Source organism: Aulonocara stuartgranti, assembly GCF_965226115.1.
Source record: "Aulonocara stuartgranti genome assembly, chromosome: 16".
Classification (NCBI taxonomy): Eukaryota; Metazoa; Chordata; class Actinopteri; order Cichliformes; family Cichlidae; genus Aulonocara; species Aulonocara stuartgranti.
Window position 1 is genome coordinate 2,577,495 of NC_138952.1, and position 24,087 is coordinate 2,601,581.

At 44.2% G+C, this 24,087-nt stretch overlaps 1 protein-coding gene across 5 annotated transcripts in view; it reads left to right on the plus strand.

Annotated features, from left to right (window-relative positions):
• LOC309691529 (neuropilin-2-like) overlaps window positions 1-24,087 on the plus strand; it is a 98,459-nt gene that overhangs the window by 36,940 nt on the left and 37,432 nt on the right. For all 5 annotated transcript variants that reach the window (XM_082509244.1, XM_082509247.1, XM_082509246.1 and 2 more), the window contains exons 5-11: window positions 7-162; window positions 253-422; window positions 3,786-3,941; window positions 13,284-13,428; window positions 18,459-18,634; window positions 19,372-19,539; window positions 20,579-20,723. In XM_082509244.1, the coding sequence (XP_082365370.1) occupies window positions 7-162; window positions 253-422; window positions 3,786-3,941; window positions 13,284-13,428; window positions 18,459-18,634; window positions 19,372-19,539; window positions 20,579-20,723 (1,116 nt within the window). The remainder of the gene's footprint in view (window positions 1-6; window positions 163-252; window positions 423-3,785; window positions 3,942-13,283; window positions 13,429-18,458; window positions 18,635-19,371; window positions 19,540-20,578; window positions 20,724-24,087) is intronic.

Here is a 24,087-nt window from a genome sequence, read left to right on the forward strand (position 1 = left end):
TGACAGTGGGCCCTCTGATCGGTCGATACTGTGGGACCAGGGTGCCTCCCGAGATCCAGTCATCCACTGGGATCCTCTCTCTGTCCTTCCACACGGACATGGCCGTGGCTAAAGATGGCTTCTCGGCTCGCTATAACATGACGCACAAGGAAGTCAGCGAGAGTAAGCCGGAGTTTGTAGCGTGTTTTCTCTCAAAATAACGCAAACGAAACACGGATATTTGTCAAGATCTGCTCCCCCCTCCTCTTACAGCCTTCCACTGCAGTAACGCGTTCGGCATGGAGTCAGGAAAGATCACCGACGACCAGATCGCGGCGTCGTCGACCTTCGCCGACGAACGCTGGCTGCCGCGACAGGCCCGACTCAATTACAACGATAACGCGTGGACGCCCTCGGACGACAGCAACAAGGAGTACATACAGGTATGAGTGTGTCCATCCAGAAACCTCACACGGTTCAAAAAGCCGCTCCTCGAACACCTCGACCTCTGGAAAGATTATTTCACGGACGTTTCATTGTTTTATTTCCAGACCCTAATCCTTAAATGCAGAAGTTTACTCTGCCTAAACTAAAAACAGACTGCGCTCCCATCTTAACACCATATTTTTCCTCGTGTTGACATATCACACATAATAACTCTACCGCAGATATATTTGTCAGCGTATGTGGGAGAGCAAGTGAGAGAGAGAGAGCGAGTGGGAGGTGTGGCGCTATCAAGGTTTAGCAGCTCGATGCCCGGGTAAGGCATTGTTTCCTGTGTTCCAGCTCTGTGCCAACTTTGTGCCATCCCTGAGCTTGAGTTATGAGGCTGTCTGGGTGAGATGGGAAGGGAAGGCGAGGCCGACTCACCCCCTAAGACGGGGAAGACTCAGGCGGGTCAGAGGGCTGCTTTTCAGCCAGACACCTTTTGTAAACAACAGATTACCTTTTTGGTTGTCACGTAGGGATAGCCTCACAAAGCCAGCACGCAGCTTTAGCGTTGCGCTTTGCAAAGGGACAAATACCTTTAGGGGGGATTGGTTTTGCTACAGGTGTGTTTTGTAGAAGAGGCTTTAACCTTTAATGTAACTAAGTAGTAAACATGGGATCTTTACTGGGGTTTCTTCCAGTTCTTTAAAAGGAGAAAGCATTTATAACTCACCAGTATGTTTAAAGCGACTCTGTTTTTAAAGCCATTTACTGGACTCATTTACACATGTTTCCACATACATATCCTCATAGAAGTCCTGAAAGCTTCCTTATCCCCCCATAAGGAAGCTTTCAGGACTTCTATCGATCAAAGAGCAGGCCGAACAGTGAGCCTCGACCCTGATATGGCTGTTTCAGCAGACGAGTGACTTTCGAGATTGATTATCAGTTAAACCTGTTTGACCTACGACCCCTAAAGCATTGCCTATTGAACGTTCTTTACAGGTTGCATTTGTTAACTAGTTAGGATCAGCTCAAGCATGGATTGACTAACCGCTGCATACCTTCTGTGTTAATTTTAGTCCTTTAAGTGATACAACTTCCTGTTTCAGACGTATGACATTCACACTTTCCTTATTTATTTTATCTTTATCTTGGAACCTTTTTTGCAAGATGCTGCACGCCAGATTGCAAACTGCTGACCTTAACTTCTCCTACAGTTTTCTGACTTGCCAGGCTGCCAGCTGCAAGGCTCAGTTTATTCCCAGGTTTCCTAAATTTACTACACAGTCAGAGTGCAATACGAGCGTGGCTTGCTATGAGAGCCTAGCATCCATTTGTTTGTTAGCAGTGTCAGTAACTCAGATATTTATGCATTAAATGTTTTTAGAGGAAAAAATTTATGTATCTTTAGTGGCGGGCTGCAGAGATTAAACATTATTAAGCACATATTGTCTATGACAGACAAACGTCTCCTTTATGTTAGCTGGACCAGTGTCACAAACACAGTAGTCACAGACGTGGATTAGAAGCAGCACTTCAGACCTCATAAAAACACAGGAAGAGATTGTGGCCAAGAGGAAGTGCACAACGCCTCTCACAGCTGAAACCTCACACCCTCAGGGCCACTCTCAAAAGTAGCTGACAGAAAACAATTTGTATAAAACACATTATTTCATTTCCATGTTTTTCCTGTTTTTCCTCGGACGCTCAGACAGACGATGTGATCTCTCCCGGTTTGCGTTGGGTTTGTGTCTCTGTGGTCGGGGCATCGTGTTCCACAGAGGCTCTCAGCTGTTCCTCTGCATTAACACCTAGCACAGAGCAATGCCTCTGCATGCATGCATGCATGCGTGTGTGTGTGTGTGTGTCTGCCTTGATGAGCAGCTGTCATAAATGCCAACGTGCCTCTCCTTCTTGTATCTTGCACCCTGTGGAGTCTTACAGCTTAGTGCTTGTGAGTGCAGGGCTGAGTTTTCAGATCAGGCGTGCTTTAATAAATTTAGGATAGCTCCTCTATTCTATTCTATTCTATTCTATTCTATTCTATTCTATTCTGGCCTGGCTCACTGAGGTGTGGTGCAGATTGATGATGCGAGTGCTGGTGGCTTTGTTATTCTAACAGCTCTGTGATTGATGAGGGACCTTCCTTCCTTCTTTGGGAAGTCTCACTTAGCCCTCAACCCCCCTGGATTTCATTCTCTTTTCTCCCTCTTCCTCCCATACTCACCCCGCCTTCTCCTCTCATCTGTTCCTCTCCTCGATTTCGTGTTATCGATTAGTTGTCTTGGTGGATCTCTGTCTGGCCCTGCCGGTGCACGCCTGTGTGTGTGTTTGGTGGAAGTAATCTGGAACACCTGTCTCTCTGACAGATAACAAACGCAGCATTTTACCTCCCCTGGTGTTTTGTACGATACCTCAGTGGGACATACGGCACACACTTGCACAGCAAACACACACAACAAGTTCTGATTAATCTGCAGGTTTCTGCAGCTCCAGTCGAGGAGAGCAAATGTTGTAACCTACACTCGAACTTTTCTCATCTGCTCCTCTGTGTGTGTGTCTTTAAAAATATGAAATACTCGGGTTAAAGAATCACAGGTGTGCTCTGATCCTGGCAGGTAACTCCACTAAAGCTTCAGTGATTTATATTAATACATTTTACTTCAGGTATTTTCAGACCAGCAGTGTTTGTTATAAATATGCAGCCGTTCATTAGCAGTGTTCAGTGTCTTCCCAAACACCATCACTTATTGTTTCGTTAGACTCCTTCCATATTGAGAGAATTTATAACAACGTCTTGTTATTTTCCGTTGTTATTTAAATACCTTCATCGCTCTGCTGTGTTTACTTGTTTTGGGCACTATGGAGCAAATAAATTCGAGTCTACTTCAGGGACCTTGAAATCCCGGAGTTTGAAGCTTCGCATCCTACACAGTGCTCCCCATGTATAATGCAACGCAGCGAGCAGCATGCCAGCCACGTAGCGTAGCATCCACAATCAGGACGGGGAGGTGATTATAGCTATTGTATGGGAGGAAATTAAAATGAGCCCCGGGTCATTACTATCGATCTGCCAGGAGAGAGCCGCAGAGTGGAAAGAAACCGAGAGGAGTAGATGAGGAGGGGAGGAGAGAGTGCCGAACGGGGGAGATGGATGCAGATAACTCCAGGTGTATATTTGTGGGATTATTTTTGTGTGTCTTCAACTGCTGTTGCACTTAAAAGGTCTTCAGACATTTCTTTGATCAACGATAGCTTTAGAATGAAATCTTACATCTTCAGTACATTTGAGTCTGAGGATTTCTGTGTTTTCTTTTACTTTGTCATCATTTTCTTATTAAGTAAAAGTTTAAAACCTTTCTCTCCCCAAACAGGTGGACCTCCATACTCTGAAGGTGCTTACCGGCATTGCCACACAGGGCGCCATTTCAAAGGAAACGCAGAAGAATTACTTTGTTACCTCCTTCAAGCTAGAGGTCAGCACGAACGGAGAAGACTGGATGATCTACAGACACGGCAAAAACCATAAGGTAGGTTCAAACACACGAGGCGGGAGCTGCTAACCGGCGTCGGGCTCCGCTGGCATCTTGATGGGAGAGGTGGACGGAAATATGAGATGGATTATATGCAGCAAGAGTTGACCTCAAGCCCAAAATTTAACTGGTGTCTGCAATTACAGCCTTTCCACTGCCATTCAGTTGGCCTCATTTAAGGCTTTATGACTGAGCCAGAACCAGCACGAGTCTCCAGGCTCTCGGTGATATCTGACATCATTGTATGCAACTGCATTTACACTGCACATTCTGCTTTCCCATCCCATCTGGTTTCTTTTAGTTTCTGGTCTGAGCTCTGCCTAACGTTGACCTGATTGGGGCCGGGTTCCAAGCTGTTTTTCTCTGAGGTGTTAAGGCATGATGTGTCATCAGTGTGCACGCTGCAGTCTGGCCAGCCAGGTAGAAATAAAGCAGACGGCATTAAGAGTCTTAATGGTTGAGACTGCAATTAAAGTAAAAGAACATTCCAGTGGTTTTGGCTGGTTTTTCCATCAGAGGCGTTCTCCCCCTGCCCGTGGTCACACATGTTTGTCCTGCGGTCTAACGCCACGTCTGACTTTGTGCTGTAAACCTTTATTTCTTCATGAATGCTAATGCATGCACGCAGTCACATATGCATGCGCTTTGCTATGAGAGGGAAACAGGAGCTCCAGTCTAACCATGTGGAATTCCTTAGTGGAGATCCCACAAGACTTACAGCAAATGTTAACTCCCACAGAAGTGATGGTGGGATAAAACAGCACACAATAAAAGATGGGGATGATGGATGATTGAGGAAATGAGGGAATTTCTTCAGTTATATTTACAACATATTAAGCTTAGTTAACTTTTATTTTTAAGGAAAAAAGCTAATATCTTTGGTCATTTGTGTTATGTGGTAATAAACGGCATCTGTTTTACAGTAAATGGAAGGAATAATCTTTTACATTTCCTGTGGAAATTTGGACTACAATAATAGGAGCTCAAACATGATGTCAAAGTCGATGGTCTCATTAACTGTCCACAAAAATCTAGGCAAAAATAAAAGTTTATAGCTTTTAGAAAACTTCTTTATATATATATTTGATTTTTCCCAGGCATGTGTAAGTGTAACCGATCATATTTTAGATTAATATCTCCATCATAAGTTACAGGCACTGGCCTAAATGCTCACAGCACACAGCAGTTTATCTAGGAACTTGGATAAATCAAGAGATGACAGGTTTGTGATATTCCTGGGAAGGGTGAGGCTGAAGCTGTGGGAGCGAGAGGGTTAATAGTGTTCTGCAATCATTGGTGAACATATGCATGGGTTTTTTGAGGACCTGCAACATGGCTTACCAAAAATGCAGTTCACTCTTTCTCCTACCAAAGCTGGAAAATAGTGTCATTTTCAGCAGTGAATGTCTCCCTGGGACTGCAGAAGCAAGCATGCTAGTGCAAAGAGCTGGGAGACACAGGGACGCCACACAACTGTGCACTTTTTAGCTATTCTAATTTTTAATATAATGCTTCATTATTTCAAGTTTGGATTGGAGCGCATTTCTAATGCTTTTGCATGTTTTATGCATGCATCATTCTCAACTACAAAGGTATAACTCAACTGCAGATCTTCATTTTTAGTGGCGCTAAAGTAAATCCACCGAATAATGAGCCATGATACTGTCCATGCAGACACGCAGCAGCTACAGCCCAGTTTCACAGTGACATCGGGCAACGAGACAATAAAAACATCCAATATGCAAAACAGATTAATGTGTCGAGGCTAGTTGCTGGTGTCACCGCGCATAATCCTGCTTGTTTCAGCCACAACCCTGGAAAGCTGTTTGGAGCTGAATACCAAGGGAGACATTGAGTTGCACGTGTGTGTGTGTGTGTGTGTGTGTGTGTGTGTGTGTGTGTGTGTGTGTGTGTGTGTGTGTGTGACGAGGAGGGGATTGCCATAAATCAGCAGCACACACACACACACACACACACACACACACACACACACAGGCAGGGTCTTTCTAGCTGTTTGGCTCCCTGGTGTGCCAGTCTGTGCCGTAATCTGAGGCTTCGGCTCAGTGTTGTCCAGCACCCCTTTTAATCCACATCTACACACCACTGTCTCAGTGCCATAATAAGGATATTATGCAGATACGTACAAATATTGTGAATGTGTTGTGGCAGCATTATGTTAGATCAGAACAAAACGGCCGAGTGGATGATGGTCATTTATCTGATGATGAAACGATGATGTCAACATCTTGTCCTTTCTCGGTTGACACGCCTCAGACGGCCACTCAGCACTGGCCTTGCCCTGCTGACTTTCTCTATCGTCTTTCAGGGGTTGTTGTCGTGAGTTTGTGTGTGTCTGTGTTTTAAGCTAGAAAGATATAAATCACTCCACAGCAGTGGCCAAGACCTTTTTGGCAGTGTGTTTTATTCTGCAGTTTGTAAAACGCTGCGTCTGCATTAACAGGATAATTCAAGGAAATTGTATTTCATAATTGAAAGCAGATCCTGGATCAGTTTATGCGATAGATCACAGTTTTCCTTTTGTCTCGCGGAAGCCTTAAATCAACACGGCTAAGTTATTAATTTTGAGAAGTCGTAGCTGTTTTAGCCATCCAGGAAATAAACAGAAGTGCCCCGACTGTACACCTATCCATCCATCTCCCCTTCTTGACATTTTCATTCACTTGCCTCTTCACTAGTTCTCTCAGAAGCTCTTCATCCATCAATTGCTCCCTCCACGTCTCCTCGTTCACTCACTTCACATCTTCCTTCGGCCTCTCCTTACACTCTCTCCGCTCTCACAGCTCTCCATCATTCGCTCTCCCTCCTCCTCCTGTCTCTGAGAAAGTCATCAGGAAATACGCCGGCACGTTTGCGCCGCTTAAACAAATGCCTTTTGTGCTTGGCAGCAGCGATGCTTCGGTTTGTGTGCGTTAATTTGGAAGAATTATTGAGTTAGTGTTTTATGGGCAAGAGGCATTAAAGCAGGACAAAAAAATAATGGAAGCCACATGGATAGTTTGTTCTTGCAAAACCACCATGCATGAAATAATTAAACATATATAGTGGAGCACAAACACACCAAACAGCACACGCAGACATGTGACTAGATGCATTTACATCCTCTATCTTTTTGCATATTAACTAATCAGACACTTCTTGTGCACACATACACACACAGGTATGCGCACACACTGTGGCTTTAAACATCTGGGAGCCTGCCTGCAAGGGCGGTGCTGCTGTCACACAGCATCGTGATGATTTGTGTGATCTGTAATGTATTTGATAATGTCATTAAAGGCCTGTCGTGAACCAGATGGGGCATATGGAATACATGTTAATTATGTCGTCTCAGTTGCAGTTTTTATCTTTAGGAGCTTGAGAACTTCTCTATATAGCTAGATTTGAGCTTGACGTGGGACAAGTGTCATTACGTAGCCCCACAGAATTGCTGCAGGCAGACCTGTCTGTGGCCATTACAGAACTGGACCTCGGCCAAGACCAAAACCTCCTATTCCCACTTTAATCTGTGGGAGGGAGGATGGATGGAGAGAGAGGGATGGAGGATGGAGACGTGGGTGGAATGAGCAGGAGAGAGAGGGATCGTGATGGGAGGAAAGTGTAGAAAAGTTGAAAAAAAAAATCAGGAAAAAAGTAATGGAAAAAAGCAAAAGGTTAGGCTGATAGAGAGAGGAGAGACCGAGCAGGAGGAGGAAGAGAGGTGGGAGCAATGCAGGTTCATAGGGGAACAAGTGAGTGAAGGAAAGAGGCAGGCGGGGGGAAAGAAGTGTTCATAGGGGAATCATGGAGCAAAAGAAACAGGGATAGATGGATGAAGCAGGAGAGGGGGAATAATGAGAATAGCAGACAGGGGTGTTGACCACAAATCCCTCTGGATAGTTCAGAGGTCTCAGCAACACAGCCTGGAAAGATGTCAGGAGAGAGAAGGAAAATAAAGCGACAGAGTAGAGGGAGGTGAGGGAAAAGCAGAAGGGAGGGCCGGGTCAGCGCAGAGCAGGAGAAAAGAGTTTGTGACAAATGAAGAAAGAAAAGCTCGGAGAAAAAGCGAGAAAAGGGACAACAGGGGATATTACGAAGGTGCCGTGTGTCGTTTGGTCTGTGAGATTTGTGCATTGTTCTGCCACACACACACAGACACACACAGACACACACACGCGCTCAGATTCAGCTGTCAAAGACAGGTTACCTCCCCGAAGTCTCCGTGTGCGCCAGCATGTGCCTGTGTTTGGCCTTCTTTGATGGAACGAGAGGAGATGGGGGGTGTTTTATTATTTTATAACTCAACGCATGCACATGCACACGACGCACACTCGGCACAGACATTTGAATAATTCAGCGCGTCTGTGCCGGCCCTCTCTGGCTGACTGACTGTGGCCTTGCGTGTTCTTTACTTTCCCGTGAGGTGAGCGCACTCGTTTGTCAGTCGCCTTTCCTGTAGTTACTCGCTAGATCTGATTCGCTGCCTTTTGCCTGCAAACCAGAATCTGCTACCCAGAACTCTATTGTTATTCAGCGGAGCAGGTGTGTGTAAATGAAGGAAAAATGGTATTCACTTCATGTCGGCCACCTTTGAGCTTCACTGAGAAATAAAAGTACTATTTGAAGTTTCTCTTTATGTTATTTTGTTAAGAGTATTTCTGTTTGCTTTTGTAGGTGTGTGTGTGTGTGTGTGTGTGTGTGTGTGTGTGTGTGTGTGTGTGTGTGTGTGTGTGTGTGTGTGTGTGTGTGTGTGTGTGTGTGTGTGTGTGTGTGTTGGAGACAGACAAAGGGGGGAGGAGCATCTGTTCACCCTACTCTTTGCCAGTATCAGCTTCCCTTGTCTTCTTACCTTGGTGGAAACATCAGCCCATTTACAAATGCAGACAGACTCTCTCACACACACAAACACAGGCTTAATAACCTGAGCTGGGCTGCAGGTGTAGTCCATTAGCTGATTGTTATTGAAGCCTTTTAGACTGAGACTGTTAACAGTGTATTTAGTTTGGTTTAAGACCTCAGGGACGCTGCGTATCCCCTTACACCTCTCTGTGGAGTCTCGCTGCGGAGCCACGACCTGGGAGCCGTTACGGGAATGCGATATTTTTGTTTGCATGTGTGCGCAAACTCACGTGTGTGTGTCATCTTTGAGATGTTTCATTCTGAAGTGTCCCTGCTCTTAAATTCACTTTATTATGAGACTGATGTGCGGGCAGGCACCCGTCCACACAATCAAAAGTTCACATACTTTGACTTTTAACAAACGTGGCAGCATAAAATATGGCCTACGTGTAGAAAAACATATTAAATTTTTAACAAGCCGGTCAGGTTATAAATATTTATGGGGCTATTTCTTACCAGGAGAGGCGCCTGACAGCTAGACTGGCTGGCCTCTAAGGTCTCCCTGTGTCCGAGCAGGTTAAATCCAGGTGTTCTGGCTTTCTCCTGAATCATCTCCCGCATGATTCTGAACTGATTCTGCAGTGTGCATGGTTTGTGTCTTAACCCTGTGAAGGACGGGCAGCTGTATCCCATATTTTTCCCAATATCAGCCAGGATAGCCTCCAGCTGTCCCGTGACCCTGCAAGTGGTAAAGATATAAGTTCACAGTCCTGATGAAGACAGTGACAGCAGTAGCTCAGCTGCAGCACGCGCAGGTACAAGCTGCAGCACGCGCAGGTACAAGCTGCAGCACGCGCTGCAGCACGCGATGCATCCCTGATGACCCTGAACGAAGCTGGTAACTGAAACAGTAACAGAACCAAGTTCGTGTCAAAGTTCTTGCTCACAGCTCCGCGGAGCCAAACACTGTTTGTGCAAACGTTAAGCTGCAAAAAAAGCTGCAGGTTAGACTTTCACGCAAACATACACGTGTGCAGAAGTATCCACACACACGTAAAAGTGTGTGTGTGATTGTATATGTGCCCACTGAAAATGTTTCAGTGGGCACCCTGGGAAATCAGAAAGCACCCGCCAGCCCCCAACTCCTCAGAGTGAGACTTCATAATTACACTTTTACACAGTGACACACACACCCTGACACACACCCTGACACACACACACACACACACTTGTAATTACAGTCTGCTACCACAATCCCATTAAGTCTTTGGGGCCTGTAGGCATTTTTCCATCATTTAACAGGTCACAGTTTCTAGTATGAATGCTTTTGTAAGGGCGTGAGTTCACAGAGGCCGACTTTGTGCTGTACACCCACTGGGTCACGGGTTCAATTCCCAGCTGGCCTGGTGGCCTGCTTCTGTTCTGTTCCAAGTCACAAACTCCTTTCATCCATATTTTGTCACCCCTGACGAGTCCTGCTGTTCAATGGATTGTAGACAGGAAGAAAAAAGTGATTTTTATCTTTCACACACACACACACACACACACACAGACGCTCACACACACACACACACACACACACACACACACACACACAGACGCTCACACGCACACACACACACCTAAAACAAGGCAAACATCTATAAATGCGTAGCCAAGCAAGTAATTGCAATGCCTTTGGCTCTGTTGAACAAGGCTCACCGCTCTGTGTAATAAACACGCTATGATGTTTTCAGCATTAATGTAACATAATAGAAAGAGTGTTAAGGAAAAAGAGGCTTATTTGCTCCTGTAATGAAACAACAGCATGGATTATCTTCCTTGAATTTACAGCCGTTTATCATCAGCGAGAGACGAGATAGAGACATCGGAGAAAAAGACAGAAACGAAGGGAGAAAAGGAAATGAGAGAGCAGAACCCCAGCTGTTCTGTCCTGCTGGGAGACCAGCGGAGATGGCTGTTGGCGAGAGAGACTGTCAGATAGACAGAGATATAAAGCCTTGATGTCAAAGACAAAAAGGGTCCTTCTAGCTTGCATTCAGTTTCCTTTTATCTGAACTTGTGTGCTCAGAGCTCAGAGGGCACCGTGTGAGAGCAGAGACACATTACATGCATGTGGGGGGACAGTGGTGTCTGCACGCAGTGTGTTAGCGCATGCCGTGTGTGTGTTTGTGCATCGGGGGGTTACGATGTGTTTTTCTTCATGCTGTTTTCCTGCATGTGTGTGTGTGTGGTTGAGTCGAGAGGACGTGAGAAGAGGATGCTCTCCCACATACTTACGCCCGTGATTTATTGCACACTGCATGCCCTCAGAGTGTGTGTGAGTGTGTGAGTGAACCTTTGCACCCCTTCCCTCCTCGGTGAACAGTCACTTTATTAATTTTGTGGCTTTATGTAATCACGTAGAGGAGAAACATTAATCTGCTGCCTTTTCACCTCACATTAAGTTTCATTAAGTGTTGTCTTGAATCACAGCTGTGGACAGAGGCGTAAACTTAACTACAAAGCAAAAGATTATTGTTTTTCATCATGCCACGGTTTAAAGAAACTAGATGGTTGTATCATATGTGTCATCTTTCTACCACTTACAGTCAGGGGAAAAGAAAGTGCTCACACTTTCACTTCTTTTTTTTTTTTTCCGCCTGTCCCATTTGGTTCTTTAGCCGTCAGAATTGTTGTCTGAAGACCAACAAGGATACCCAATGGATTTACTTTGCCAAATGGATCATCATGGCATTGCCGTATTGGTCCATTTGGTCGATCTTTGTTTTTATTATTTATTATATTTTATTTTCAGATGTTACAGACGGGACAGACATGAGTGAGGGATAGGAAAGGGAGAAAGAAAGAGGAAGGAAAGGAAAAACAGAAGGGGAGAGGGACAGTGAGAAAGGGGGGGAGAAAAAGAAATAAAAATCTCCTGGATCACCTGTTGAGAGAAGAATAGAAAACAAGCAGAAAAAAAACAAAGCAACATACTAAACACAACACCATCGCATTAATCTAGCTAAGTGTAAACAGCAGTAAATACTAAATATTCAATGTTGTTGTGCAGCACGCAGGACAGATGTGCTTCGAAGTAGCAGCCAAGAAAGGTGTAATTTGGGTCTACGAGCAGTGAACACCCGTGTGCATACCTGTGTGGATCAGCGCGCTTGTATTCCAAAGGTTTCTCCATGTAATGATCTGCTAGGGAGTGTGTGGGGGGGCCACAGCCCCGTCCTCCGGGGTGTGAAGCAGGTATGGAGGAGATCAAAACTCCAGACATCCAGAGGCCCCTCTGTTGGTCTTCCATGGTCTCACACTTTCACTTCTAAGAGTTTACATATCAGGACACAAATGATCACGTGGTCCTCAGCAGGTCAAGTGCATACAGCATCGGATTAATATCAACAATATTAGATTGTGTCATTATTTATTTAACAGAAATTAACCAAAGAAGAGAAAAAACTCAACTCAAATATCTGTGAGCTGATAAAAGGACAATAATTTCAGTTTATTTGGCCAATGTGTAAAATTAAATTAACAGTTTAAAACATTTGAAGGTTAATCCTGCTGTACAGAATAGCTGGGATTTAAGATAAGATAAGATAAGATAACCTTTATTATTATTATCATGTGTATGCAGTACTGTGCACGAATATTAAGCCGCCCTCATTTTCTGTATATTTTGCAAACATACATGGAAATACAGCAACAACTGAGTTTGTGCAATTCTAAATAGTCTTCAGGAGTCGTTCTCCAGGCTTCTCGGAGGTCATTCAGAGCTCTTCTTTGGTTGTTTCTGCCTTTTGTACCTTTCTCTGATTCAACACTGCTTCAATGATGTTGATGTCCGAGCTCTGCAGAGACCAGTCCATGACTGATCATGTTCCACTGTGTTTGTTTTCACAGCACTGCCAGAGTATTGGGATCATTGTTGTGCTAAAAAAGGAAGCTGTTGGCATTCAGACACTCTTTACATGGTTTTGCATGTTGGATCAAAATCAGTTTTATCAAGATCTCCAACACCGGTGGCTAAAATGCAGCAGCAAATCACAAAAGAGCCTCCACCGTGCTCGAGAGATGGCTCTCGTAGCGTGCCGAAAGATACGACTTAAAACTAGTTCTTTGCTACATTGCCTCTTCTTGTTCATTCCCTGAAATAGACGACTTTTTCATGTGTCAATGATTCATAGGTCAGGATTAAGCAGCTTAAAAAACAAGCAAAAAAGCATTTCTCTGAAATTGGATCAGGCAAAAGGACGAGACTGAAAATGAGTGAAAAGCAGCCAATGTCCTTCAGGAAGCCGGAGAACTTTGGCTCAAGAGCATTTAAAAAAAAAGACAAAGTCTGGCTCATTGGAAGGAAATAAAAGAGAGATGACTTTTGCACATCGCTGTATGCAGCTCATAGAAGTGTGACTCAGCAATATCGGGCTGTCTCCCATTATCCTTACTGAGCTCCAGTTCTGCAGACGGACTCCAAACGTCGCACTTCTAAATGTTCCTTTCTGTCTGCAGGTTTTCCATGCCAACGCTGACGCCACGGAGGTGGTCCTCAATCGAATCCCACAGCCGGTCCTGGCCCGCTTCGTGCGGATTAAACCTCAGACGTGGAAGAACGGCATTGCACTGCGGTTCGAGCTCTACGGCTGTCAGATCACGGGTAAGACAGATGGTGCTTTTTTTTCCTGCGGAGTTTCTCAGACTTTCTCGGGACAGGGGTCAACCTCCTCCTGGGATTCCAGCGAAAACACAGAAGTCAGTTTGTCAAGTGCAGGAATATGTGGAAGGTTTTTCTTTATTTGTATAATCTAATAATAAACAGGTTTGTAATTTGTCCATCCATTAACTCCTATTCATAATTCTGTTCATGCCGCCTTCTTGTCTTTTTCTCCTTTTCACATGTGTGCAACACACCCACCCTCGTGTGCACTCTTGCCCTTTCATATACATACACCCCTTCTCTGTCTCCCCCACACACACACACACACACACACACACTCAGCCCTAATAGAATAATACTAGAGTGTGATGTGTGGGTGATAACATCAGAGAGTAACAGGCTCTCAGCTTTCATCTGCAGCCCTGGCAAACAAACACGATTTCAACCAGCATAATCAGCTCAATACTATAAATAGATAAAACTTAATTAGACTGTCTGTGTTTGTGTGTGCGTCTGTGCGTATATGGTAAAAGACAGAGAGTTTCAATCCATTTGAGCATATCTGTGTGCATGTGTGTCCCGCTCCACTGTATCATTATTAGGTTAGGGCCTCTCTCTGCTGCCATCGTAGCGGCCATTGAGAGGGACAGATATGCTCTTATCCAGGAGGGCTATTTCAGCACCCACACAAATCACAATCACACCGAAACAATATGATACTGAGTGTGTGTGTGTGATAGATAGACAGGGATGTGGAATATATCAGGTATCTTGCCTGTGTTTTTATTTTTTTACTCTATTTTAACACCTGAAATTGCATTATATATCACTCTGCCTTTTTCACTGCTTTCAGGAGTGAGAGCATATATAACCCCCGTTTTTTGGGGCATCGCCCTGCCTTTTGCTCATCCCTGCCACCTTGCGATTCCTGTCATCCATCATGAGAAAAACATTGAGTTTATATGCAAAGTCTTGACACTTTCAAGGCTGGTTTTTGTAACGAGGGATGTCAGAGTTTGATATTTCCGAGGCTCGTGGCGAGAAGCAGAAACTGTTCTGCTGCAGTTTCAGGGAAAATGTCCATAACCTGCTGAAAAAGCCCAAACATACCTGCTAATGGCCATGCAGTATCTTTTCTGAGCACACAGACATGCAGGCAAACACACAGTCAAACACACTGCCAGGGGGAATGTGATAATGCCCTACACAAGCCTATAAAGGCAGACATAAAGCAGTCAGTCACTGACATGTCATTAACTTAAATCACACTTTTATGTCTTCTGCTCTACTTTTTCCTCCGTCTCTCTCTCGTCAGTATGTTTTTCTTCCTCTGTCCTTCTTTTACCTTTGCTGACAGCCACCATTCCTTCTTCCAGCATCCCTTCTTTAAATCTTCCCGTCCCTGCTCTTCCTCCCTCCATCGCTTCTCCCTTAATCTCATTTTATTTTAGCACCGCAGCACTTATCAATCATTTATTTTTAGCACCTTTTACTATTTTTCCCAGCAGGGCTTGTGTAGCGTGTGTATTTGTAGAAACTACACACGTGTGCGTCCAGCTGTGCGTATGCATCAGCTAAGTAGCGCCTCGGCGCCGTACTTGTGAGACCCCATTATCAGAAACGGCACAGTGGGAGTTTGTGTTCACCTGTGTGTGGGCGAAACATCAGAGCATACGTGAGAGGAAGTGGGCTTCTGAGAGACCTTTACTGTCCGACTGCTGTGTGCATGTGCGTGCATTTGAGAGCTGAAACTATTTCTGCTATGCTATCTGTAGAGGTGATATGCTGCACTCCTACGTTAAAGGAGCTGCTAAAATACACTGATGCAGGAAATAAGAAACACAAAATAAATGACAGGGGAACAGCGTTTCCTTCTAGCTAATCGGTTTTCATGTCTGCTGTAGAGCTCGAAGGAGCCATCCAGCCTGGCTGGAGCTGTTGTTGTTTATTGTTGATTCATTATTTACCATTCTGAGGCACAAACGTCACGGCATTAAACATTCATCTCCGTGAAGACCTGAAGAATGTCACCATCAATCACCGTCAACCTTCACTGTCAGCCGGCTCTCTCTCTTTCCCACTTGCATCTCCCTCGCTCCCTCTTTCTCACCCTTTCCTATTCACTTGCTGCCTTTTCAGTCCATCTCCCCGTTTGACCTTTTGTCTATCTCTTTATCGTCCCTTTGTCCTCTAACTCCTCCTCCTCACCTTTGTCTTCCTTTCCTCCATCGCTCTTGTCTTCGTCCCAGATCAGAACTGGTCACTTTGGTTTTTTTGGTTCCTTTTGTGTTTCGTCATTATTCATGGCAGTACCATATTTTGATGCTTGTCGGACTAAAAACCATTTGTCAGTGTAATAAACAGTATCCCTTTGATCTCCAACATGCTTTCATTAAGTGCTCCCATTTGAGAGTTCTCTGGCTCAATTCCCCATGAAGAATCCCCCTTTGGTAGGCAGGTTAAAATTATGCATCAACTTTGCAGCAGCAGGAAGGCAAAATAATGAAATGGGCTGATGGAAAGCAGCTCAAAGGCACCGCGCCGCGTAACACACAAGTTGTTGTTTGTGTCACAAACACAACATTTTGCTCCCAGATTAGATCAAACAGTGTCGCCAAAATATTCCAGACCTGAAAGCGACGTTCATTTATGAAGGATTGTTAAAAGACAGATGCTTTGGTGTAGCAGGAGCCTGCAGACGGAGAACAGTTTGGACAGTCCAGCATCGTTTGAAGAATCATGAAAATATCAGATTATGGCCCGTTATGTCCAAATTACTTACCAGATACAGTCCTGTGCAAATGTGTCTTTGTATTTTCTGTCTTTGTTACTTTGTTACTAGCAGCCTGTCCCAAAATTCAACTAAAGAAATGTCTTTAGTTGGCTCAATAAAAAATAACAAAGTTTGACAGACATGAAATTGGATTTTTGCACCAACAAGGTGATTCCCAAAGTGCGATTAGCTGGAAACTTGGCATATCTCAGCCTGGTGTGCAGTGTGTCCTTAAAAATTTAAGAAAACTGGACCAAAGTGGCGGACTGAAGAAGAAGTGGTGTGTCCTGGACTGGACTGACTGTGGCTACAGGTCTGATGGAGCGTTGAATGCAAATTGGACATTTCCAGTTCAAGTCGTTGTCAGTATGTACGCAGGAGGTCAGGAGAGCGGTCCAACAGTGAGTGCCAGTGCAGTGAAGGCATATCCTAGCTGAAAAAACACACAGTGGAGCTTCAGTCATGGATGGGTCTCCCCAGGACTCGGACCTCAGCATTACTGAAGCAGTGTAGGATCATCCTGACAGAGGACACAAAGACAGAAACATCCAAAAAGAGCTTTAAATGTCCTTCAGGAAGCCTGGAGAACCGTTCCTGAAGATCCTCAGGGAAATTAGAAGAAAGCCTTTTTAACGAGGAAGGTGGTCAACATGTGCTGTACCTTTATCCCCAGCAATACTGCTCCAGATGGCTCAGTAACCCGAGCTCTGGAGGGCCGGAAAATTTGTCTAAAACGATGCATGAGCACTCAGGTATCGGAAACCCAGTGGAGTCCTGGGTGGCATCCGTGTTTGGACGGGTGGATTCAATCTACCTGAGGAACTTAGATGCCATAGAGTGGGCCGAGGAGTGATACAACACGAGGTGTGGTGTCCTTTTGGAATGTCAAAAGAGGGATGTGGAGATACAGAAATTCTTTTATTGCTGCCATATAATCTGCATCATTATAACTGCATTAATAACATTCTTTACAGCATCATTCCATTTAATAATATTTCTTACAGATACTGCATTACAGTTGTTTATTGAAGATGTCCATTTGAGGATCCTTCCATTATGTTAACTTTTATTACAAGTACGGTTAGAAGTATTTTATGCACATTGCATATCTGTGCCTATTTTGAGTTGATGTTCGGTTCATTAAGGGTCTTAAGCTTCACTGCCGTGACTGTCCAGGTGATCCATGCTGAGGGAAACTAGAACATAGAAGGATAACTGCATGCTTACAGTACATATAATACATATAATCTAGGAATAGGCCTGAGCAGAGGCCCAAATGTTTCCAGCTTCTTGTTGCAAACCTGTTGCATTTTATTCTACTTGGTAACAGATGAGCAGAGTCAAGAATTTGCCTCAGAGACCCTGAGGGCTTAAGATTTTCACCTTGTATGGAAGGTGTTATCAAAATGAGAAGTTCTATGTCTGTTTATAGCTATTAAAGATGTACGATTAACTGTGACTAATGTCAGGAACCTATTTTAATCTGTCATTGACGCCATGGGGGGGGGGGGGGCGTGTACCCCACTGCTTTATAAGTGTCCACAACATGTATTTTGGTCAGAAGACATATGTTGATGTTTTCTCCGGGCTGTTAATAAACTCAACGTTTGATTGCACTTTTCTGGGGCCTCCGTGGTTTGTGACACTGCTCTGCATTGATCGATTTTGCGACATACCAAATATTGATTTTCAAGCGTTGTGCAAACTCCGTTGTTGCCCTATAGACTCTATTTCCATGTATGTTTGCATATCGTTCAATAAGTTGCTGCAGTTGTTTCTTACGAGCGACATATAAAGAACCGAGTGCTGTATATTACTCCAGAGGATTTCAGATTTTTAGCTTCCGGGCAGCCTCTAATATTGCATAACTAGTTTCATATGCAGCATGAAATTCCCAGCGGTAAACATACAGTGAGCTGTAACAGCAGAGGACAGGAGAGCACATCACTGCATCAAACTTTAAATTCATAAAATCAACCATTTAGCACCAGTGTTGTTGCTGCTTTAATGTTTTTAGCTGCTGACTGATGTTTGAGGCACTGAGTCAGAGGACGGGAATGTTTTCCAAAACGTTCCCAAACTGCTTTTCTTTTATTAACAAAACGAAAAGAAATGAGGGGTATCAATGTTTGTTTTGTGCACTGATTGTAATAAGCTGGCAGAATAAATAGAAATCATCTTTCCTGCCTTAAACTTGATAAAAAATCCTCAGCGGTAGCATTAAGCACTCCTTCCTCTCTGTGTTCTGATCTATCAGATGCCCCCTGCTCAGAGCTGCAGGGCATGTTGTCTGGGTTGCTTCCTGACTCGCAAATCACTGCGTCCTCCATGAGGGACATCCACGGCTCCATGGGGGCCGCCAGGCTGGTGGCCAGTCGATCAGGCTGGTTTCCCAACCCAACGCAACCCATAGTTGGAGAAGAGTGGCTGCAGGTATGTCGCTATAGCCTAGCATCATTCATCTGCTCTGTCTTTTGATTTTTTTAAACTGTGTGTGAGCGGCGAGGGGTGAGCTGTCAATCACAAGGAAGCCACGACGTTGACCAAAACCTGCTTTGTCATAAATTTTACTCTTAATGGCAGCACAGTATAGGAACGCACTTCAGTTTATAACGGAGAACACTTGAAACCAGACACTGAGACCATAAACGTCAGAACATCAGAAAAGGTCGTCTGAAGTGATAAATCAAGCGGGGGTGGGGTCAGTTTCCCAGAGACTTGTTTTTGCAACTAAAGGAGCCATAAAAAAGCATCCACATCTGTCTTTTATAATGTAATCTACGGTTTGGTCAATCAAATACTGCAGGCCGGGCTTTTCCACACCTGCACTGGCGATCACAACATCCACCGAACCCACAAAATTACTGTAAAATGACACACGTGACAACAGCAGGGTCTCTAAACACTGATGGAGTTTTCAGCCATCGTTTAGATTGCATTTGTGAACTGACCTTGGTCATGAACTGCTATTGAATAGAAAGAAGAACCCATTTCCAAAGGCTGAATCTTATTAAAAGTTCCCCAATGGAAAACCAACGTTTGATTGATTATATGCTCGGGAAAGTCACAGTTGCCACAATGGGCAGGGGATCTGGAAATTGATCGGTTCCATGGCGCAGAGGGCGAGCGAGCAATAATAACTTTGTTTAACTTTGTTTTGTGTGCTGCAGGTGGACCTCGGTGTGCCCAAGATGGTGCGTGGCATTATTACCCAAGGTGCACGAGGCCTGGAGGGCAGTGCGGAGAACAGAGCATTTGTCAGGAAGTACAAACTGGCTCACAGCTCGAATGGCAAAGACTGGACCTACATCACTGACAGCAAGACTGGGTTTGCTAAGGTAGAGGAGAACACACACTCTCTCCTTGTTTTTGACACAAACGGGGGCCCCCTCTGTCCTCTGGTCCGCCGTCACTTCTCACTCATTTGCAGTTATTTATAGCCGTCTCTCAGCCGAGCCTTTCCCCCCGTCTCCCTCTCTTTCTCCTCGTCTTTGTCTTTTTCATTCTTGTCATTTTTCGCGAAAACGCCGCTTTATTACAGCCTCGGCTCCGATAATAATTCAATTTAATCACCTCGCTCGTCATTCTTCGTGCTTCTGTGTCTTCCTCTCCCCGAGTCCTGCGCTCTCCCTCTCTTCGTCTCTCATCCTCTATTTGTCTCTCATGGGTGTTAATTAAAAATGTCTTTCCTGCATCACCACTCAGCACTGCTGGCGTCTAACGCACTGCGAGACGGGCACTTTAAACTTTGTTCTGCTTTCTGAGTCTATGTCTTAAAACGCTTTAATAGTACTACTGAGTGCCTGGATTTTCTCCTGATGCTAAAATCCTGTTTTCTCTCATCTGCCTGTCTTTTTAAATGAGCGTCCTGGGAAATTCATCTTACGGTTTTTAAAATTTCAGAAATGGGGAACACAGAGGATACAGTTCAATTAATGAAACCAATAGTACAACTTTCACGGCCCACGTTTTTTGAAAGGATCGCTGTAGTCTTGTCTGTATGAAGCTTGTAATAAATCTTGTGCTTTTGCCAGAGGCTTCTTCTGCCTCAAAGACGATTTGGAAATCAAAGGAAACATCTTCTGTCTGTTGTTTTTTTGACACATGTCGCTCTGGGCGGGGAAACAATGCTAGTTAGTGTCTTATTTATCAAGACTTCCATTTTTTTATTGGTTTCTCATCAGGCGGGATAGTGAAATACCAACACTTGACTGCCTCCACTGGATTTTCTGTTGTTTTAGGAATTTTTTAAAATGGTCAAACAGATTTGGGCACCAGGCAAAAATGTATTGCTGACTGCCTTTGAAACAATGTCAAAGAATTTAGCATCAAATGCAGTGAAACTGTTTCGTGCTCACCTTTCACATTCTTCCTCAGATCTTTGAGGGCAACGGCCACTACGATACTCCCGAGGTGCGGAGGTTTGACGAGATAGTGACTCAGCACATCCGAGTCTTTCCAGAGAGATGGTCGCCCGCCGGGATCGGCATGAGGATGGAGGTTCTCGGCTGTGACCTGCCCGGTAGGAGCGCACACACGTGGATGATAGGACAAACTACACACAGATGAAATAAAGTTGCATGCGTGGATAATGCAGGAATGAAAGTGGAATACATCTGCACATATACGATAAATTAAACGATCATATTTCAAAACCAAACACGTGCTCTTTAAATCAGAGATTTTTGTCTTTGTCCTTGTCGTCTTTTTATCTGCCCTGTGTGTGGCTTTGTGCTCTGATATGTACGCACGCTACAGCGACACAGTTTTCCTGGTGCTGGACTTGGATTTTTTCACTACAATGCCAGAATCTCAGCTTTAATTCAAGGATTCAAGCGTGTCATATGAAACCAGATGTTACATTTTAAATACTTGATGGCACATTCATTGTCCAGAACCTGTGGACCTGCAAAAATGTGTCAGTTGCTTTCACTGTATTTGTGGGTTATCATCCATCTGTACTGCCTGTCCAGGCAACTTTGCTGTATTTGGTGGAATATGAGCAGGAAGTTTGTCCCTACACTTGAGAATTCATCCCAGTGGTTCTTTCTTCTTATGCATCATCAGTAAAGACTGGTGGCCCATCATTATGAAGGGTGCTTCCAGATGGGGTTTGTCTTGCTTTTGATACTGAACACTGGTTTGCACCTTGTGCTGAACCTTCTGCATTTCCCTCTTCAAGTCCTCTCTGCATGATGCACTTGGATAATAACACGCTGACCTCCAGGAGAGTACTCTTTACCCGGCAGTGTTTCTTTATCTATCCTGAGATCATTTGCTGAGCTTTACATGTAGCTGAAATGACTATTGAACCCTTTATGTTTCCCAAAGCAGCTCTTAGGCTCTGAAACTCTTAAACTTAATAATAGCTGCACTGTGATCTTTGGTTCTTCCCTCTGTTTGCTTGTGAAGAGCTCTGTGATTTTCAGAGCAACTAAGATAACAAACCTGTGTGTGTGTCCAAACAAACGTACATATATATGAATAACTGTAGTATTTGTGCTTCTGTCATGGATTCTCCAACATATCGGTTAAAGTTAATCATCTTGCTCTGCGGGAGGGTTTTCCACATGTCTGGACAGGGATTAACATGTCTAGGTCATGGGACTTTTACTAATAGTGGCCAGCTGTGGACTATATTGTGTTCCCAGCCCATTATGTTAGCAGCATGTTGCTAGTGTGTCGTGAAGGATTAGGTGAACTTTGGTGTTTTCCTTTTCCTGTTGTGTTTTTTAATATTTTAGCGGAAGCCGTTGTTTATCAGGAGTGCTTCTTAGTGTGCAGTGTGTGTAAAGTGATGAATGTGGACCATTACTCTGTGTGCCACTTTACTGAGCTGTGTAACTACAATTTATTATAATATGCTAGCGTTGCATGGACCTTGTTAGCTGTGGCAAGCATTTTTTTTTCAGCTCGACAATAATTTAAGCATTAAAGCAATCCATTGTACAAACCTGACACTTTTTTTCTTCTGCTTAACTTGAGCAGTAATAATGAGCTGTTTAAATTTCCACTAGATGAAGCAGAGACAATGGATCCAATGTTATTAAAGCTGGGATGTTTGAATGCATGATAATATGATCGTGTCCTTTAGATAGCCAGTTATTACACAGTAATACACAGTAACAGCAGTTGAGTTGTGTTTTCATAACCAGACCTCTATACCTGCTGCTGTTACGACCAGTCCTCTCCTTCCCCGTGCTCCCTGCTTCCAGCGTTTTCAGATTTTACTGCTTCAGTCAGGTTGTGACAGGTGAAGACGAGAACAGGAAATGACACGTACCTGTTCCCAGTGGACACGAAGGGGGTTGTTGCTGCGACCGATGGCTCCAACTCTGTGTCTCTGAGCACGTGTGTGTCCATTTGGGTTTCCAACAGAGAGAGAGGGGGGAACCCGAGGGGAACGTTATATCCCAGATGTGTCAGGCCTAACCAGGAGGCCGGTGATGATGGGGACAGAAGGGCAGCCTCTTCTGTTCTTAATACAGCTTCTAACAAGTGACCGTGGACGGAGAATAATGCAGATTATACAGGAAAATCACGGCGTTTCAGGAGGTGTTGAGTCCTGACATGACACCATCGATGTGCTGTAGCATGTGGTGATTTACGTCTTTGCACTCGATATTTTCAAACTCTTCATGAAGCCTCTTTAAACTTTTAGTCTCTCCTTCAATGAAACAAGAACAGAGATGTCACTGGACATCGTGGGCCACATAAGTGTAAAAAGTTTAACGACACAGTTCATCTCTGACATAATACAACAAAGTGCAAGTTCAACAGTCTCAGTTATTCTACATGATAAAGAAACGCTGCTGTAGGAAATGAAAGAAACCAGTCAGCACGACTGTTTCAGCTGAAGTGTGAAACTACAGAAAAAGTTCTGGGAGCTCGTTACCCAGACAGTCCTGTGATTATAAAGCACAAAGTTTTTTAAATGCACAGAAAATGTTTTTTCTCTGTGTAAAAAACAACAAAACAAGTGCATTTCTATAGTAGATGGTGAAAACTAGGATTTTTTCTGGCGTTTATTGGTTATCTGTTAGTTAATTACCTTTGTGTAGTATGAAAGGCCATGGGGGACTTTACTGACTCTTTATCAGCAGGGAAAGCTGTGACAATACAATTAAAAGTCTAAAATTTATGGCCTTGGTGGGCCGATTTTGGCTCCCGGGCCTTATGTTTGACTCACCTATACTACATTAAATATGCAGTCAAAGCCATTAAACTCCATCTGCTTATATTTAACAGTTTTTCCAGTTAAACCTTTTGGTTCAAGCGTAACACAAACCTAACAACGAGGACCCGGGGAGAGCTGCTTTTTCTGGCCATAAGAAAAAGTAAAATATGCATAAACAGAAGTAACGTCTGACACGAGCGCACTGGTTATGCTGTTCATAAACTACGTGTGTGATAATCGTGCACTCCATATCTGCACCACCATCTCCATGACTGTAGTGCAGATGCACATCACTGCGGTTGTGCTTGCCCTGGTTGTCTGCTGGTCTGGCTTTCGATGTGTGCGCGCCAGATGTTTGCCTTCTGGTTGTAATCCGTGCATTACACACGATAACAGTTCACTTCCACTTCACGTGTGCAGCACAGTAACCATCCAAACTACAACACACAACCACACACTAAGATAATTGTACGTCTTTAGTGGCTTAGAGAAAGTGAGCATTATTAAATTTCACTTTGTGCGCGTCTTAAACGGCCTCCATCCTAACTGATGTGAGGATAACGATCCAAAAACGATCCAGTCATTCCGACCTGTTTCCTCCTTGCTCCTGTGTGTTTTTGTTCTACCGGTTGTTGTAAAAGAAGATTAAATATTAAATATTCAACGGTGCATCAGTTTCAGTCCAGTGAACACAGCTGTTTACACCTAA